The sequence below is a fragment of the Orbicella faveolata genome, unplaced genomic scaffold, assembly GCF_042242905.1.
Source record: "Orbicella faveolata isolate gen_17 unplaced genomic scaffold, um_ofav_v1 contig_46, whole genome shotgun sequence".
NCBI lineage: Eukaryota > Metazoa > Cnidaria > Anthozoa > Scleractinia > Merulinidae > Orbicella > Orbicella faveolata.
In genome coordinates, this window is record NW_028301576.1 from 7,627,393 (window position 1) to 7,647,505 (window position 20,113).

Sequence of the window (20,113 nt, forward strand, 5' to 3'; positions counted from 1 at the left end):
CATTTAGCCAGACGCCACCATTACGACCATCAACAAAATGGCACCGATTGTTCAGGCCAATGATTCCAGGTTTCATCCACATCACCTCTCAAAAACTTGTCTACGTTAGAGTTATAGTTTCCAAAACCTTACACTCTCGATACTTTGTAGATTCTTTGTATTTACAATTTGGCATTGAGTAGTAATTCTTTTTTATATTTTTCCTCAGCGGTGTCTCACCTCTGCTATGGATCTTGTAAGGCCGTAGAGCATATCGGGAAGGGTCTCTGCAACATACTCGACGTAGCCGTTGGCTTTTTGAAGTTAACTGAGATGGCTTGTAACTGGGTTAGCAAGGCTATAAACTTTATCCTGACTCAGCTGTTTAGAATCCACAGGTAAATAAACCAGGTTATTCGCTTTGATGGTACAAATAAGACATCGACTAAACTCGCAACGAGCTCTTCCCTCAAACTGCTTCTACTTGTCTGCGACCTATCCGTCTGTGAGCTGTCTATGACACGTCTTTCTGTTGCCTGTCTGTCTGTCTGTCTGTCTGTCTCTCTGCATGTTTGTCTGTTAGTATATCTTTTTCTTTGTCATTTCTTTTCTGACTGTATACCTTGGATCTCTGGGGTTTTTTTGTATGTTTTGCTCATTTATTTTTTCGTTCGTTCACTTCGTTTGTTTTACGCTTGGTTCTTATTTTTGAGCTTTCCTACCTAGTTTGAGCACATAATCAGGTTAATATTTTGTTGTATTCGATTATATTTAATTGTATTGTACTGTGTGATCTTATCGTTTTGGTTTTGATTTGAACTCAGCATCAAATTCGAGTTCGGTTTGGCAGCCTACGCAAACGGAGGGAACAGCAACTTCATTTTCAACGCAGCTGTTGACCTGACCATATTTGGAAAGCGCCTTTACCTTGCTCTGGGTTTTAACCTGAAAGATCCAGTAGGAAGTCTGAGGACTGGGGCCGATAAATCTACAGAGTGGTACAAGGATAAGATGAACCCCAAGAATCCGACCGATACAGAAAAGAATTACTACGACTCTCCTAATCCGTTTGCTGACTTTGAAATGTCAGGTACGATTCTAAATTAACTCGATATAACCATAACAATATCAATTTCCTCAAATGTGATTGGTGCATAAACTGGTGTATTTTGCTCTAATTTATCTGCAAAGTTGTATCGGACAGTGTAATCGGACAGTTGGCTATAATCGGACACCTGTAATCGGACAGTTACATGAGCCAATCATGAGTCCTCTCCACCAAATCCACCGATTACAACATTGATGACAGTCACTATAGTAACCAATTCAAGAGACTGACTTTGTAAAATTGTGGAGGTTTAGTTTCTGGTGACTGTTTTGAAAGAAACTTGACAGCCATTTTGCAAGCTATTCCCAAATTCTTAATTATGATATTTAAAAATAACTATTAAAAGTTATTTTTTCAAATTGTGGGAAATTGTAATGGTTATGATTAATTGGTAACAGGACATCGCGTCCTCCAATTCAGTCTGTAATCATACTCGCGTAATACAGAGGGGTTCACTTTGAAAATTAGATAGAACGTAAATTCGTAATAGATGTGCAGTATAGCGATGAGTCCTCAAATCATCGGATCGTGAAATCAATGTGTAGGCATCGATGACTAATCGACTGGCCACATACTTTTTCTGTCATTGATAAGTCGTCGACACATCAATCAACCACAATACAAAATGACGGATAAGTTGATTACAGACTTACAACTCATCGATTACCATGTCCACCGAATTTAGTAAGTCTAGTTCTGTCCAACAGAATCCCCAAATCAATTATGGATTGCCTAGACCTCCCGCTGTTTCGTTTTCCGCTAGTATTCAAGCTTATGGACTTAACTACATTACCACGTTTGGTGCCAAGGCTGAGTTTTCTTAACACTCACTATCAATTTGTTCGTAATGTATCAACCAGAACCGATCGATGCAGCTGTAACTGATCATACACCAAATTTGGTATTATTACAGCACGGTCATGTATGCAATCGAAATTTATCGTCTTCATCGTTAATTATCTACTTGTTAAAAACTATCAGTTATTGGTAATTGTTCTTGAATCTGCTTTTTGCTGAGAACTTTACTTTTTTGTGCTTGTAGAAATATTCTTGATAGAGAATCAGCAATCGGCGACAGATGACAGACGTGGACCCTGTTTGTACGTGGACTCCAAGACAGATGGCGCCTATGTTAAAGTAACAGGTTGTAATGAAACAGATGAGAAACAGAATTGGGTGTACACTCTTAAAGGGCAAATAATGGTAAGTCTGGAAAATAATGATAAGTCTGGAAGTTACCTTTTTCGAAGAGATATTTCGTGCATGTCTGACTGAGTTTTACAGGAACCGGTACCGTAAAATTCAAATGAAAGGCTCTCCGTCCCTTCAGCCGTTGATTGAACAAACCTTGTTGCCACCCTTTCAATGTTTGCAGCAACCAGCGAGCGATGGAGATGATTTGGAGTTGTGAGTGATACGACACAACTAACGTTTGCGTGGGTTATCTTTTATATTAAATTAACAGAACTCTTGGTCTAAACATTGTATCGATACAAACGGAGCTACACAGGGTTCAAAGCTCATACAAACCAAGTGTGACCCGAAGCAGGATGATCAAAACTTTCAGTGTGACTTAGCGGTCAGATCCATTAAGAGAAGAAGAGCTAACCAGTGCTGGACGGTCGGTGAGTGGCAAAATAATTAAAACGCCTTTTCTACATTGCAATCAAAAAAAAAAATAGTCAAAAAATTACTGTAAGAATCGATAAAGAAAAATTACGAGAAGAAGGAAAATAAACCGAAAGCCATAGTGATTATAGCTGTCTTTTCATCTCGCCGATTTATAACGCTAAATACATTTTTGAAAACGACTGTACAGCCTGAGATCAAAGGTTCGACCTAAAACATTCTTTTAAAAAAATCTATACTAATATAGATTTTACAGAGATCTGAGTTTTCTCTCTCGGCTGCTAGACCGGTGGTGGTGGAGGGGGGGGGGGGGGGGAGTGGGGTTTTGGCCTCACGCAAGGGTTTGCTACTTGTGATTTTTGGTTGTCAAGGTATCTTTTAGGGTTGGACGAGAAGCGAAAGTAATAGAAGAAAAAAAAAACGCTGTCATGTCCGTTTTAAAGTGTTATGTTTTAGCCGGTGAAATAAAGCTCAAACCACACCCAGGTTGGTCTCCTTTAGGGGTCTTATTCAAATTTTCCGACGACCACCCCTGACTTTTCCATATAGGAGTCCTCACGGGGGCCGTTAGTTGCGCGGGAAATTCAAAACCGAACCAATCAGAGACACTACAGGAACCTGTGAAGAGAAACGTTATCCGTATAGAATTTCCCTTTTTGGACTCGTAGACGCCTTTAGAAGGAGAGGGAAAAGACTGGAGGACGCAAACGCAGACGTTTATATAGGAAAGACAGAGTTCTCGAAGACTCAAACTTGAAAATATGCGTGTATTACTTAGGCATAGAGCTGATGCTTTTACATGTCAACCACAGCGAACGTTACAGCGCGATCATGTAACTCTAAAAAGTAAACGTAGGTATTTTATGAATATATTTTTTGTCCTCAGGTACGACAAGCTTAAATGGTCCTGGTTCTTTGGTCCATCTTGGCTCTTTGAAGTGCATTCATCCACAGGGGGGAGGGAACAATGTTGCAGAAGGCACCAAGCTACTCATACATAGCGGATGTAGTGAGAGCAGGTAATACAACTAGTCTGGGTGTTGACAAAAATTCATAGATCTTTTTAATAACTTGGTATCTCTGTTAACTGCAGATTAGAGTTTATCCTTAGCAATGGCAATCTGAAACACACAAAGAGTGGAAAATGTGTGCAGCCAGTAGGAGCAGTCAATGATGGTGTCACCCTCGGTTTATTTTCGACGTGTGAAGGACATCAGTTCAGTTTCACCAACGGAGGGTCACTGCAACACGTTGGAAGCAAAAAGTGTGTCAACACAAAATCAGGGGTAAGTATAAGGAAACTTATATGCAAAGGTACAATATTCAAGAAGGAGGGTTGCTGTTCGTAACCATTTGATACTTGGGAGTTTTCCAATAAAATGGTAATTAAAAAAACAAAACTTTTTCCTATTACCACCTGTGATCGCAAGATCTAAACAGCAGCGAAACTCTCAAAACACCTCGATCGAACATCGGGGCGAGCTCGCGAGATAAATTTTAGAAATTCTGAGGATTTTCGCTTTTTTGGCGTTTTGTTTTTTCGTTCGTAATTGTAACTTGGCATTTCAGTCGCCATTGTGCGTCAATAGAATTAGAAAAAGTCTAATTCGGGGCGATAAATGAGCACGATGGGATAAACTGGGCCAATGGTATTGTTTTGCGTTCTGCTTCGCACTACTTTTTTCCCACTTTGCCAGGTTATTGTCAAAAATAACTTCTGTCGTGGGAAGTTCCTCAGCGAGCCAAAGGACGGCGTTTAGGAGTCAATGCATATTGAGGCATTTTCGAAGTCTAATTCTACTCAAGTTAAGTGTGTCACTTTTAATTTACTAGCACTGAGTGTTGAATGCTTAATTTTCAGAAAATGATACCAGTGAACAGCGAGGATTTAATTCTGAGCAGCAAGTGTGAAAACAGTGACAGTTCATTAAACAAGGAACATCTCTTGTTCAGCTTTATTCCCAGTAAGTACTACACTCCCTTCTTTTGTTAACTCGCCGCTTACTCATTTCTTATACACACACGCCTATTTATATTAAAGGTATAAAGGCGTGGCGCATATGCCTTGAGGTTTCGGAAAAACTAGAATATAATCATCAAAGAGTCTTAAATTTATTGAAGAGTGTGCCATTGTTACTTAATATCTCATCTGTATTTCCTATCTACAGCCGACCCGCACGTCCATCTTGATAAGTGTACATATTTTGATCAAGCAAGACTGGATCAGCGGTTTGAGGTCGTGGATGAACCGATTGTAAGCGTCTGTAGCAAGTTCGCTGCAAGTAAGTTTCATATCTTCATAGTTACGATAGGCGAGTGAAAAGTTATTACAACTACAACTGTTATTTTTCACTTCTAAAAGTGAAAGAATCAAGGTGTTCTCGAGTTTCCGAAAATTTTCATAATCTTTCACAAACGTGATGTATAGACTCGCTTTGATTATACGTTCAGCAGGAACTTTCAAAACGCCGAGCTCTTTTATCAGCTTTACTTCAGCGTAAGCAGCGTAAGAAGGGTGCGGCGAGGACGCGTGTGTTTAACAGACCAGTTTCATATTCTCGGTACTGGACTGGAACTAGCCTGCAACTGAGGCTAATACGGGGAATCTTTTCATTAATCTATTTTGAATGATGACAAATTAGACTTCTTGCCACTATCTGGGTTAATTTTTGTTCAAGTATTCCTCCGCTGCTCTTTGTGAAGGTCAAACAGATTTCACAGTAGCCCCTCATCAGTCGAGAAAGGTTAGGTGCAGCTTGCAACAGTTCGTCTTTTAGTTACGTACCGTGTCCCAATAAGCACAGCAGCGCTAAGCATCTTTATCTTTTTACTAAACATTTCATTTTACCGGGTAAATTACAGATCTAAACCTTTCTTTTATAGATCTTGCTCACAAGAAGAAGACAGAACAGTCGAGTACCGCTTACAATGGATTCAGCGGCCGAGCTGTTGATGAAAACTATTCCACTTACTATGATGACAAGTCTTGCACACAAACCAAGAAGGAAATGAACCCGTGGTGGAGGGTTGATCTGGGAAGGGAGTACATCGTGACAGGTGCGTGACATGTGCGTGACAAGTGACCTGTTGACACTACGTATACTAATTGGGACCTTTTTTTTTTTTCCCGTAATACTAAATTACGGTTGCAGACCGACTGATGCCATTGATGAATTAGTTGTTCAAATGCAAAACTATTTATGTTTGCATGAATTAGTGGTCTATTCGCAAATGAAATAGAATAAAAGATGTTGAGATATTTTTATAATAGGTAAAGGGTAGACTAGAGAAAGAAGTCATTAACAATGTTAGTGCTGAATCGCCACTTAAACACTTGGTTATTCTTTCCTGTTTATAAAATGAGTGTATTGTCCAAGTGTCGCGTATTATTGTTAAAGACTTACCAATTAAAATAGAGATTAGAGAAATTTATGTAAACATTTTTGGAACATTATCATAAGAGTTAGAAAAGCAGTTTTACTTCCTGAAAATGTAGTAAGCCACCTTATCACTAGATTTTCTTTATTACCAGACGTCATGATAGTAAATCGTCATAACTACTTTGAACGACTCAAAAACTTTGACGTCAGAGTTGGCGTCAATAAAGACAACTTACAGAACCCAACATGTCACGACCGTGTGAGGACTGTGGGCCAGGGACAAGCTCTGAGAGTTCAGTGTGATCCACCAATCCCAGGACGATACGTGTCAGTGCAGATGTTTGGAGAAGGAATTCTGACCATGTGCGAGGTGACGGTCTACTCCAGAGTTGGTAAGTGCAGTTTAAAAGCCAAAAATGAACACACGAACAAACAAATCATTGCCTCTTCTTTGTTGACAAAGAGGTGCTGTCTTTGGTCGTCTTTGAACAGGCCATTATGAAGAGGACTTTCTCGCCATTTTATCCTTTGTCAGCTCTTGGAGAAGGCAAATTTCCCTACGAAAAGTTGATAGCGCTTTTTTTAATTGAAACTAGTTTCTGAAAGATAGTTCTTCTCTTGACTAGATTCAGACATGTACCCAGATCTAGCTAGATTCAACAGGTGAACACAGAGGTGTTATTCTCTCCTTCCCCTCCCCCTCCCAATGGTCTTCTATGAAATGCTATTCAAAGTTTGCATTAGAGTTTGTAGACAAAATGCGTTAATAGATTAGCACCTTTCTTACAAAAGAGACCTTTGTATGAGAACCTAGAATTTTTAGAGTTAGTAAAGTGTTATCATATAATAATGTCCACTGTGAATTTAGGCTATTTTGGTTTTACTTTTCTGCGAAGAAAAGGCGCTTGCTCAGTGGGTGCAACGACTAGTCCATGTGGGCGTGGTCTTTTTTTAATAAAATATTGGGCTCTAACAAATAAATGGTTGTTGTTGTTGTTGTTGTTGTTGTTGTTGTTGTTCTAACGATTCTTTTATAGGAGTTTAAATTACCGGTACACAATTTTAGCCCAACAGTTAAAGATTTTTTTATTAATAGGATCCTATAAGCAGGTTTCACTGCATCTAATTACAAAGGGTGACGCTTACATGTATACAGTGTGAAGTCGCGGTATGACTCATCCACTTGCAACGTGTTTTAATGAGAAAACAGTTACCTTTTGGTAAGGTAGTTACTTCAAGAAAGTTAACTATAAACGTTTTAAACTTAGTCTGATGCCGTTATGTACTGTAGAGATATTAACACCGTCTGTCGTTTTTTCTTCGTGTACAGGCGCCTTGGCAGATCTGTGCCAGCTTGATAATGGCGGCTGTCAACAGGTTTGTTATAACCTGTGTAACCTGAAAGTCAAGTGTGGCTGCTGGCCCGGTTACACTCTCGCTTACGATGGCAAGACATGCATGGGTAAGTCGTTAGCATAAAAGCTTTTATATCGTTCACACTGGACAGAAACTTTGGTGAAACCAGGGTTTACTAATTTTTTTCTGATGAATGCGATAAATTTGACTCTATCTCATCAGAGATTTGGAACCAAATTAACATGTTTATTTATAGTTACACGATAATCTAGACATGTAGAAGAAGTCAATCAGTTTGGGGAAGAGCTTTTGATCGGCATATCAATTTAGTCATGTTCCTTTTCATGTTTTGTTCTGTTATCTTCTTAGATAAGGATGAATGCCATGCCAACAATGGTGGTTGTGATGTCTTCAATGGTTTGTGTGTCAACACTCCCGGTAGTTATCTATGTACATGTAAACAGGGATTCCAGCTTAAAGAGAACAGCGAATTCCTCTGCGAAGGTGAGAAGCCAAATTAAAAGACATATCTGGCATGGCCATGGGGAGCTCAATCAATATTTTAGGCCCGATTCACGCTGCTTTCCCGAGTCCGGTTTAGGACCGCGGGTTCCTTCCCCCAAACAGCATGTCTTTTTACTACTATAAATAATATTTTTTAACTGAAATGTAAGGATTTTTTTTTGGAAACTCGACTATTCCGTTAAGTGTTCTAAATATTAGTTGTTCTCAATTTCATTAGATTTCAATGAATGTAGCCTGAATAACGCGGGATGTGAACACGTTTGCAACAACACTGCAGGAAGCTTTAACTGCGATTGCAGAGCAGGATTCAAACTTAAAGCTGATAAAATGGGTTGTGAAGGTAAGGGAACCCATAGCAAGTAAACTTTAAGTAAGCAGTGTGTGCATGTGTGCTGTCATTATTTGAATGATTATTGTCATACACTTTTCTAAGCATTACTCATATTTTACGTTCTATTTTCTATCATAGTTAAGGACAAAGCTATTACATTCTTTAAGAAAACATACTTAGGTTAAGCGTCTCGCTTATTCAATGCGCGTCGGTTCTGTTGGTCGTTAGGGAGTTTAAGCAAATTACAAAGGCGACGGCAACGGGAAAGTCACTAAACAAAACGTTTATTGAGCAGAACAATGGCTGTGCATTTGCGTAATAACTCTTGGTACATTTCTTTGCCGTTCTTTGCCAAATTGAAAACAACTTGAAATGACCAAGTCTAGTGCACGTGAGCGAGAACGGCCAATCCTTTAAGCTTATTTTTCGAATTCAACGCTGCCTTACACATTGAGGTTCAAGATAGCTCTGAACTTAGCTTATATCAGCTGTGTTGACATTACTTGCTGATTGCTTCTGTTAGACATCGATGAATGCGCTTCACCGGACAAAGGTGGCTGTGACCATAAATGCAGCAATTATGAAGGCGGATATTACTGCACCTGCCTGCCTGGTTATCGACTCAGAGATGACGACAAAAGTTGTGAAGGTATAAAAATGATCATTAACTTATATTAACTATAATTAATGAACGTTTTAACTTCTTTCCCGTCTGTACACCTTAATTAGATGGTCTACTCGAATCGCCCGGCGTCGATTATTGTGGTATGGTCGTCATATTTGGACCTGGTTGCCATTTCTCTTTTCTTCCTGATGTTTTTCCCCGGTCTTACAGACAAATGTACACATTCCCTACACTAAAATCATTATTTTTCACAGTCGACTGATGTGGTAATGTGTGTTTTGCAGAGATTTATTGCCCCCCGTTGGAAGCGCCATTCCGAGGCCTTATTACCCCGCCAGCCTGCACTGATGATCGTGCAAATATCAAACGTAACACGGTCTGCACCTATGGGTGTGTGGCTGGACATTACCTGGCGGGCGGAGCTCAATATTTGGTTTGCCAGTTAGACGGAATGTGGAAAGGAAACGTTCCATACTGTAAACGTAAGTGCTTAAAGCGTGTTTCTTGCATGCAGTAGTAACCAATGTAGTTTCCATCGCATTCTCAGAGAGTTTTCGCTCGTATTACACCACTCAGAGACGCGGATTAAAGGTCTAAGTTTTGTCATTTGTTACTAGAAAATGTACAAACTTCATAAATAAACAATAGCCTCCATTTGGCGCCAAAATATGCTCGGATATTTGTCCGCGGACATTATCTGTTCCGAGAAGCGAACAGTTTTCCGAGGGTGAGGCTCGAGGAAAACTGTGAGCTTCGAGGAGCAGAAAATGTTCAAGGGAGAATATCCGAGGATATTTTCGCGCGAAATGGAGGCTATTTTGGGTATTATCGCTCAAATATTTTTGGCAAGACGCTTGATCAGTTTCTAGATAGATTGGGAAATATCCAATTCATTTCTTTTTACTGTTTTATCTTTACGAACTTTTCAGCGGTCGTTTGTCCAAAGCTGACTGTACCTTACAATGGTGGAGTGGTCCCGTCGTCATGCTCCCAAACAGACGTCGAATACGGGACACGGTGTGTCTTCTATTGCGGCGATGGATATGCACTCAGCGGTCCTAGGTACACTACGTGTCAAGATGACACTTCATGGAGCGAGATAGCGCCACTTTCCTGTGTAAGAGGTCAGTTCATATTCATTCAGGGAGGGCAATACAAACTTCCTCAGACTGTCCAAATTTTTCATTCGATATCTTTTCTTATTACACGACTATGTTAGTTCAGAGGGCCAAGAATTTCTAAAATCAACCAATCCGATTTTTCTATATTGCCGATCCAATATTCTCTAAGTATTGAACCGGACACCGTCAGGATTGATCTCGCACGATAACTCTTGAACACTTCTTGTAGTTTTATGGCTTACCTTTCTGATCAAGGAACCTGCTTTTGCATAAGTAAATCCCTGAGAAATTAATTCGCGTTTGTGAATTATTTTCTTTTATTTTTGTAAGCCTTTCATTTTCCTCTACTCTACGATGATCCCGCGTCTCTTGGTAAGAACCAATCAAAATGCGAGAATAATTTGACTTATTATATAAAAAAAATTGCAGTTTACAAGTCGATTCAGGGCCGTGACCTGCAATAAATATACATGTAGATATAAAACACGCTGGCACTTGGAATAAATCCCGTTAATAGCTGATTGTGTAGAAGACGGAGGACGTATACGATTACAACTGTATTCACACCTTCCTCGGATTGCCTAAATTCGTTTACCTTTACAGTTTACACGGATCCATGGATCGCGTGTCCAATCGACAGAGTAGAAGAACTTGAGCCAGACAAGTCCACAGTGGTGCTTGGATACAAGTGGCAGCTTCCACGAACCAATATGAAGAACGTGACAGTGTCGCCTAGCAACTATGATGAGAATTATCCTTTCCCTGTTGGCAGACACCGGGTCACGTGGATAGGAACCAGTGACAGTGGAACACAGAAGAGTTGCAGCTTCTATGTCACTGTGAATGGTAGGCTTGACTATGAGTTATTTTTGAATGCAACTCATCGACATTGCACTGGCGTTAAATCGATAAAAAGTCGATCTGTACGCTTACGACAGTTTGATATGTTTAGGGTTTTTCACGTAAGACGCATGCCACAGTGGTCTAATGCTTAGCATGTTGAAATACGGATCGAACGGGTGGTCAAGCAATGTTTTAATAGAGTCAATGCGTTGTCTTTTTCAGCATGACATTTAACTCTTGCAGCGTTTCCCTTTACCCAAGAGTATATAAAAGGGTTCCAGTGATCTTTTGGGGCATCCATGCACCAAAAAAAGGCTGGGGCATAACCTGTAGTGTCCTCATTGATGTCTTCACACTGGCTAACACATAAATTACGGCACCAGACGCCCCGGGTCCCGGGACTCGTTAAGACGTGACCTATAGACATATATTTGTACGTAGTAGATTTAACAAATATAAAAACATTATTTGATTTCAGACGTGACTGCGCCGTCAGTCCAAGGTTGTCCGACGTCCTTCTCAGATAAAACTAACTCTCTTCAAAAGAAGGTCACATGGACACCTCCAACATTCACTGATAATGTAGGTGTACCCAGTGTGCTATCCAATCGTCAGCCAGGATTCGAGATGAAAACTTATACTTCGCTAACAATACGATATACTGCTACTGACGCAGCAGGAAATGTCGCTTATTGCATCTTCAACATCACTTTAGAAGGTAGGTGATATTTAGAGGCACTTTATTAATATTTTAACAACTGGGGTCTGTTTCTCGAAGATTCCGGAAAGTTTTCGCAACCGGAAAGCCATAGGAAAATCTCAAACCTTATGATTACAGAGTTGTTTTATTCGCATATTCTTAATATGGTCAGAGGTTCCCTTTATACAAGACGTTTCAGGCGTATACACTCCTCCATTTTAGATACAGGTGAGCTAAAAATGGCTTTACGGGCCCGAAAAGTTTCCGAGGCTTTCGAGAAACGGGCCCCTATAGCTGGGCCGTCTATCTTCCCATTCTCATTTTCGTTCGTTCGTGTTCGTTCATATTTTCCTTCGTTCCTTTGTGCCAACCTTCCTTCCTTCTTTTCCACCAAACTTCCTTAATTAGTAATTTCCTTTCTTCTCTTACTTCCTGGCTTTCTGCTACCATGTTTCCTTCCTGTCCCTTCCTGTCCCTTCCTATCTCCATACATTGCCTGTCTGCCCGCTGTTCTTCTTTCCTTCCTGCCTGCCTACGTTCTGACCTTCCTTTCTGTCTGACTTTCAGCCCTCCTTACATCTAGTCTTCTTTCCTTAATCTTCTTTTCCCTTTCTTCCTTAAACGTTCGTCACTTCTCAGTTCTTTCCTTTCTTCCTCGTGTTTTTTTTTTTGGTTATTTGTTTGTTTGTTTTTTTTTTGGGGGGGGGGGGGGAAGTGACAGTTTTCCCTTTAGGTACGCTTTCATTTTATACAATCTTCAAGGTGTAGCTCAGTTTAAGAGAAAGAGCAGGGAGAAAATAAAATAAGACTTTAAACGTGTAGGAAAGATGAATTTTACTCGTTTGTCTCACAATGGAGTCATTTTAAAATGTTGATTTTTTTGCATGCGATCACATCTCAAAGTGACTCCATCGTGAGACAAACGAGTAAATTCATCTTTCCTTTAATTTCTTGCACCCCGATGAACAATAGACACATCTTAAATGACTTGTAAACACGTAATTTTCCCGGCTTGTTCATACTGAGTTCCTTGTTTAATTTTGTTTCCCAAAACTTTAAATTTTGTTTGGAAATTCTTATCCTGTAGGCTCAACTTGCATCACAATTCCTCATCCCAAGAATGGAGTCGCCATGAAGCTCGGTTTGTTCCTACAGTTGAGATGCAATCCTGGATACTTCTTCAACCCATCTCCCCCCGGATTACCTGGTCTATTCCAGAATCCTTACTACAGATGTATGGGCAACAAGTGGGTGTCTCAAAATGACCGAGTCTCTATCTTAACAAAGCCTCCAGATTGTATGGGTAAGAACAGATTAATTGTATTAACGTATGCCTCACTTGCATGAAACAATAGATGACAGTTTATGAAAATGGTACGCATGCACTTTGCAGTTTTGTTTCAAGGCTGTCATGTCGCCAGTTTCCCTTCGAAGATTTCAGAAGGCAGTTTGATTGTCGTCATTATCATGTACTTCTCCCAGTTGGTTATCTTCTATTTCATGCATCTTACATATATCTTATTAGAGGTTTTAGTGTGTAGTATAGCTGTTCATTATATGGCAAGGTAGTCTTGAGGTTAATTCGAGCGTTCTGATTGGTTCTTTCTTGGTCGGGATTTCGCCATACGGACCGTTTCCATAGAAACGGTCATAAGCTGTATATTTTTTGTTTTCGAAAGCCGGCAAATTCAAAACAAGCATGGCTCGAGTGCCATATAATAAACTACTTACTAACCTAGCTAGCTCGAGCCGTACTGGGGAATATTGGCCCTCGGTCGCTGCGCTCGGTCGGTACTGCCACGCCCTCGGGACAATATTCCCCAGTACGGCCCTCGCGCTCGGTTAGTAAGAGGTTAATATTTTTACTAGTTGTCCCGTATTTTGACGAGCCCGTAGAGCGAGGCTAGTCAAAATACAAACAACGAATAAAAATGTAAAGCGATACTACACACCAAAACATCTAATAAGAAATTTATTATCCAACTGCTGTAGTCAATGACATGACGTATAAAATAGTTATCCAACGCTTTTGAGGTGGTATACCATGGAATATTCCACTTGTCACCAGTATATTGCCTATAAACACTCGACCAAAAACTCTTGTGTATACTGAGAAAATTAAAGACTCGTGAGATATTCCATGGTACAGCACTCAAAAGTGTTGCATACTTTGTATGTATGGTGCTTAAGACCCGTATATAGCACACTTATTTAGGAGATAGCCATCAAACCTGCTTCATTTTGTCTCAGCGTACGTCTCCTACGACGGCTCATTCTGCCACGACGGGAGCATTTTGTTGCAGACCATTTGCTGTAAGTGAAATTAAAGTTGCTTACCTTACGCAAGTAATGATATAGCTGTACTTACTCCTGTTTAAAATTGAATTCATTTTCACACATTACTCACAGTATTACGACTACTTTCATGTCAACATGTGCGTTTACATACAATATCAGAAATCTCATGATTAAATGTAAGTTAGACAATGTTATTTGCGTAACTTCTACCACGTTGTTGAAAATATTCAGCCTAAAGGGATATGCCTACAGTAATGCTTATGATCTCATCGTTAGAACTCTTTGAAGGGGCTCATTCATGATATTTTGAGCTATTTTGGCCACATACAAAAATACCTTTAAATTGAAGGAAACCTTAAAACAGTAGTTAAATAAGAAAGAAAAAACACAAGAGATACTAATAATAAACCGTAAAAGAACAAGGATGGAGAAGATTAGCGAGGATTGCAAACCACGAAATGGAAAAAATTAGGCTTAACTTTTCAAGATTGGAAAACCGTGACGTGGCTTCTTTAACAAAATGAATATTCTTATATATAAGGCATATCATCCCTTTATATCCTGTATTTTAATTGCAAATATTCCTAACTTAGTATATATTCAATTTCCACCGTGACTACTTCTGTTTATACGTACCTCAGTGAGTTTTAACCTCGCTGGTTTCTGTAATGTATTAGTAATAGATTAAGAGCCATTTTATGTATGGATACCATATTAGTAAACCATTATCGATGTTATTATTATATTATATTATTAAGCACTAGAAAATACAATGGCTAGAAAACAATGTGTCTTGAATGTATTATGAATTATTTCATATATACTTCACAATGTGTCTTGTAATGTAACACAGAAATTTAAAATGAAAGTGTTATATTAACATGATTGACATGCTTAATATCGGGTGGGAAAAACCCTCATTAAATACGTAGGTTAATCGTGTTAATTTAACACGTTCATTTTAATTTTACGTATTATTATATTATTAGTGGTTAATGATATTTTTTGTTCTGTTCTTGTCAGTGAACTGTCCTCCAGGAACCTACAGCGAAGGCACAACTAACATATGCAAAGATTGTAACGCTGGCTTCTATCAGGACGAAGAGGGGAAAACGGAATGCCAGCCCTGTCCAAAGAACTCCTCCAGCGTCATCACAGGATCCAAATCAAAGGCAGATTGCAAACGTAAGATTCAAGATTCATCTTGCTATTACATTTGCGGTTTATCTGTTAGCAAAATTGTCTTAATTTCTATTACAGTCATGCTTTAAACTTGCACAACAGCTCGGCGGACGCAGGGCTATGGCACACAAACGAGCCGACTGTGCAGACAATGAGTTTGTCTACATAATATAAAGAAAATTACACAGTGGCTCGGAGATATGAATTTTGAATATTCTTTTTCTTTTGCCATCGTAACTTAATTAAGATATGAATTAAGATATGAATTTTGTTTCATGTTTTGGTTAAAAAAATATTCTTCTCACTCGCTACGTTTGTAAAATATCGTTTTTACCTCTCGAAAATAAAACTCATATCTTCGCGCCATCATGTAATATCCGCTATATAACAAAGTTCTAAGATTAATTATCGAACTGCAGCTTCAACGGCGCCAAAATGCGATGTTCTGAACACGAGGTTTCTCGTGGACTCCTTTGGATTTCTCATCTTTTTTTAGCATTTTGCTTATAACAGAAATTTCGCATATGATTTGTTCTGCTCCCATCTATTTTTACATAAGTAGAGCACGATCTCGTGGCTGTGTAATCGTCACTTTATATCTCTTGGTTGCTGTGAATTTGAATGTCATTCGCATGTACAATCACTCACGTGCAAACGAGTTCTTTTTTTCATTAAGAAAAAGAAATGTACAATGCTAGTTAAGCTGTAGTGCACCCCTTTTTGCTTTCTCTCCCTGTACAACGAGTTTCTTCAAGCGTATCTCTTCAATGACTTGAGCAATTAGCTTAGAGTGCTTGACTTCCAATCGCAGTTATTGTTTTCTCTTATGTTTAGCTGTCTGTAGACCTGGTCACTACTCTACTAATAATGGCATCGAGCCATGCTTGGAATGTCCAATGGGAACATATCAGGATAATGACCAACAAACGTATTGTCACGCATGCCCAGCTGGTACCAATACAGCGAGCACCGGAAGTACGTCACTGGAGGACTGCTTGTGTAAGTAATTATTATCTATTTAGTTTAATAGCCATATTAAGTTAAAAAAGTTGGCTGGCTCATGCAGATAGTGTCCACTCAATATTGAAACAGTAGTTGTTTACCATTTACCCAAAAATTCCGAAATTTCGGTCAGAATTTAGATGGTAAGACAGTTTTGGCTCGACAGACAGGAATTTTTTTTGAAGTAAACGGATCATCTTGAACGGTAGACCGAAATATCCGAGTAGAAAATGTGCTTACCATTTGCAATTTTTCACCGCCATCTTGGTGTTATGGTCAAATCAAATTCGTCTTATCCTCTTTCGGTAAATCTTTTTTTTTTCTTTTGAGTAAATTGTAAATGGCTAATCTCCTCTACTAACTATGTCCAAACGAAACTTAACATCAGTTATTTTTGCTTACCATTTAATTGCACAAATCATTGACGAACACTGAGGCAGCTAGTCGTTCTATTTCCTATTCGCCAGCCCCAGTTCGCATCACGCAGATTATTCCAACTTCGGAGTATACAACCTACGAGAATGAAACCTTTTCGCTTGCTTGCTATATTGCGGGAGATCCTACACCAACAGTCACGTGGACAAAAGTTGGAGGTACGGTTACTTGATATACAGACATGTTGATTTGCCACAGTAAGCTGCTTTCTGTTTTTTTTTTTTTTTTTTTTTTTTTTGGCAACTGCATTGCTCCGCTCAGGGAGCTGGTAAGTTTCATATAATGATCACCCTGAGTCCCTGGAACAAATTCATCTAGCTTAGAAAATACTTTTGATGTTTGATTATATACTACTTATTTATATATTAGTTATCGCCCACTCAAAAGCTTCTTTTAGACCTTCGGACAACAGAACCAGACGATATAATTGGGTAGCAAAATCAAACCAGAATTCTATTAGATGTACCGCCGAGGCTCTACTGGGGGTAAAAAGTCTATTCGCTTTCTCTTGCATTTTAAACCACAGATATTAAAATCAGCCTCATCTCTTTGAAATTTTCAATATATTTCCAACGTTTGATTATTAATAGGTTAAGAAAAAATAATTACTCTGAGTATGTATAAGTTAAGTATGTACCAAATAGGTGAAATTATTCTTCTCTGGAGTTCTTAAATATGTGGTATCAAGTAAGAATTTAGCCATGATTTCGATTCGTAATTAGGTTCCATTATTCTTAAATGGAAAAAGTTTTTGATGGTGATCGAAATGAGTGTAGTCCAACATGTAATTACTTCTAAAAGTTAGACATATTTTTCTAAGTGAATAACGTATACGACCTGCCTTAGAAGCCATGATTTCTCTTAGTTTCTTTATCAGCTAAATACACTACAACGAATGAGACCCTGTTTCAATAGGCCTAGAAAAATGTTGTTTTACAGTCAATTGTTAATTAGGAAGTATTTATTTCACTTTCCAAATTTGCACATCGTGAGACTACCAATAATGATATTAAAAATTTAAATAATGATATCAAAAACTTCATATACAATATTTAACCATCGTAATAAATGTTATGCTTTCTACATTTGTAACAAACAATTATTGTACAGGCTCACTTCCTTCCTCTGAGCGGCTCACTGTTAACAATGTGTATGACCTGGACTTAACGTTGACGGGTGTGGAATTGACTATTTCCGGCGCTGTTGTCGCTGACTCCGGTGATTACGAGTGCAAGGCAACCAACAAACATGGCTCGGTTACTAAACAGGTCAAGATCGATGTCGAAGCTGGGACCACGCCTGGTGTGGTGTCTGGATAGGTGAGGCAGAGAAGTAGTGGCAAAAAAATTGCCAACCTTAAGGCAATTGTGTTGCATTTGGTGTACTACTTGCAGTATATTTAGCGCTTTATTGTTGATATAACCAGTGTTGTTAAACATATTTACCGAACAAAACATCAGAGAAAAGCGGGGGTTTAGTAGACTTTTGAAAATGGATGTCCAGATCAAAGATATCATTTTTCTGCTCGCTTTCTGAGTTTTATCCAATACAGAATATTTCGGAACTTTGCCTAGTGTTGGTATTGTATGTCATAATAGATCTGAAGCTTGATAAACTTAACGCTTACTTAAGGTTTACGCCCCTTGTAAGACTAAAAGAAGTATAACTTCTTATCTTGAACTATCAGAAAACGAAGTGCTATTAGATCAAATTTAACCGCAATTACATTACTATATATTATCCCAGTTCACTGTGATTTTTTAAATTTTGTTTTGTTACAGGTATTCTGAAGTTCTGAACACTTCACTTTAAAGAGATTACGTAAAGATGGTATCACAGATTAGAATAATTAAAACATTAAATGTATGTAAGACATGGAAGCATCAATACTCAACTGTTGTCTTGTAACTGAAAGTGAGATGTTGACAAATGTTAATTAATAAATATGATTTAAAAGTTATCAAACTATGCACCCTGTTGTTTAATTCTAAAAGAAGGAGAATCGAAGATACTAGACTAAAAAAAAAACTCAAACTTTTTGAAAACGCTGTCGAGTGCGCGTACTCAGCCACAAGGTTTTAAAGGGCAATAATAATAATAATAATAATAACAATAACAATAATGATAATAATAATAATTTTATTGGGCTCATTAAAATTCTTCACTAAAACTTTACACGATAATTATTTACAGCACAAACCTGTTTACAGTAACAATTGCCGGTGATTGAAATCGTTAAGAAAGGAAGCAAAATTGTAGTTTACAGAAATGGATAAAACTGAGAAAACCTGAGAATTGGAATGACTTGTTTAGAATGTCACAGAAACGTGGCGAAAGTATTTGCGGTTTGTGTCATCGATTGTACGCGAGAAGTAATAAAAAAAACAAAAGACAATTGCTCTCAAATACTACTACTACTACTACTAATAATAATAATATTAATAACAATAGTAATAATAATGTTAATGGTGATGATAATAATGACGATGATGATATTGATAATAATGATAACGATAACGATAACGATGATGATAACGATAATGACAATAAAAATAAAATTTATTTGTAAGTCGGATGGATCTAACTCCCTGTTAAGAGAGGGTGCCAATCGTGGACACAAAACTATACATTACCGGGAGCCATAATCGGGGACGGACACCGTAAGCGCGCGCCATTTCCAGTATTGGGGCTGTCCCTATGATATGGGACAATTTTTCTATTTTTAGAACAAATTGCGTCATCATGTGCGGCACACGCGCGCGCGTACATGCTGCGAGGATATTTGCGGATGTAGCGCGGAGAAATGGCTTCCGAAATTTCCGAAATGTTTGATGCTTTTGTTCGTAAATTCTAGATGGTGATTGGTCCTCCTCACGTTTATTTGTCACGTAATCGGCGCGCGATCATCGTGGGTGTTCCTGGACCCTTTTACCGATGTCACGCAGCATCAACAATTTTTTGTATTTTTCAAATAAACATAAAAAAACCTCCATAGCTCAATTTATCATGCCGAATTTAGTAAATCTACGAAGTTTTATAAGAATTCGTTGCAAAGTCATAAAAATATGGGACCCCAAACTTACAAGGAAACCAGAGGCAACCAATGCCCTCTGACTGAAGTAAGAACATTTTTAGCCTTACATACAACTTTTCGGCAGTGTCACGCATCATATGAGTGTTTTACTCATTCCCGTACTCGTTTTATATCATTTTATTACACGACCAATCACATTGCCCCATTGCCTGTCAAATATTTTCAAAGTATTGGACAAGGCACTGCCCCGATTGATCCCTCGCCTCCACTATTGGCGATTTTCTAGATGTTTTGTGTCTTAAAAGAATTCTTAGCTTACTCTTACAATTTTTTTCCTCTTTCTTCTGATTCTCTTGTCCTTTTTTTCTTTGGAAAAGGTCAATCGTGAGTAAGCGCCAAAGTTGAACTTCGAATTTCGTTCTGGAAATTTGCGGTGTCTTTCTAATCCGTGATCGTGGGAGTTTTTTTTCCACATTTTCAGTTATGCGATGCCCGGGACCGTACTGGGAAAACATTGACCCTTGGTCTTTTTTCTGCCTATTTTAAAGACCTCGGACCGATAATC

The 20,113-nt window shown here is 38.7% G+C and overlaps 1 protein-coding gene and 1 long non-coding RNA gene across 2 annotated transcripts in view; one reads left to right on the forward strand and one right to left on the reverse strand.

Moving 5' to 3' along the window:
- The window catches only part of LOC110040831 (uncharacterized), a 41,241-nt gene extending 22,762 nt beyond the window's left edge, over window positions 1-18,479 (forward strand). Inside the window, exons 22-46 of the mRNA XM_089277309.1 lie at window positions 209-377; window positions 804-1,069; window positions 2,130-2,290; window positions 2,553-2,712; window positions 3,603-3,735; window positions 3,810-4,002; window positions 4,578-4,680; window positions 4,885-4,998; window positions 5,600-5,773; window positions 6,249-6,488; window positions 7,427-7,558; window positions 7,822-7,956; window positions 8,195-8,317; window positions 8,832-8,957; window positions 9,218-9,415; window positions 9,863-10,057; window positions 10,658-10,900; window positions 11,376-11,615; window positions 12,685-12,900; window positions 13,848-13,910; window positions 14,919-15,080; window positions 15,912-16,076; window positions 16,547-16,672; window positions 17,625-17,833; window positions 18,296-18,479. Coding sequence (XP_089133435.1) covers window positions 209-377; window positions 804-1,069; window positions 2,130-2,290; window positions 2,553-2,712; window positions 3,603-3,735; window positions 3,810-4,002; window positions 4,578-4,680; window positions 4,885-4,998; window positions 5,600-5,773; window positions 6,249-6,488; window positions 7,427-7,558; window positions 7,822-7,956; window positions 8,195-8,317; window positions 8,832-8,957; window positions 9,218-9,415; window positions 9,863-10,057; window positions 10,658-10,900; window positions 11,376-11,615; window positions 12,685-12,900; window positions 13,848-13,910; window positions 14,919-15,080; window positions 15,912-16,076; window positions 16,547-16,672; window positions 17,625-17,833 — 4,046 coding nt within the window. The 3' untranslated portion in view covers window positions 18,296-18,479. The remainder of the gene's footprint in view (window positions 1-208; window positions 378-803; window positions 1,070-2,129; window positions 2,291-2,552; window positions 2,713-3,602; window positions 3,736-3,809; window positions 4,003-4,577; window positions 4,681-4,884; window positions 4,999-5,599; window positions 5,774-6,248; window positions 6,489-7,426; window positions 7,559-7,821; window positions 7,957-8,194; window positions 8,318-8,831; window positions 8,958-9,217; window positions 9,416-9,862; window positions 10,058-10,657; window positions 10,901-11,375; window positions 11,616-12,684; window positions 12,901-13,847; window positions 13,911-14,918; window positions 15,081-15,911; window positions 16,077-16,546; window positions 16,673-17,624; window positions 17,834-18,295) is intronic.
- The window catches only part of LOC149098203 (uncharacterized), a 443,460-nt gene that overhangs the window by 177,657 nt on the left and 245,690 nt on the right, over window positions 1-20,113 (reverse strand). The gene's annotated exons all lie outside the window — the stretch shown is intronic.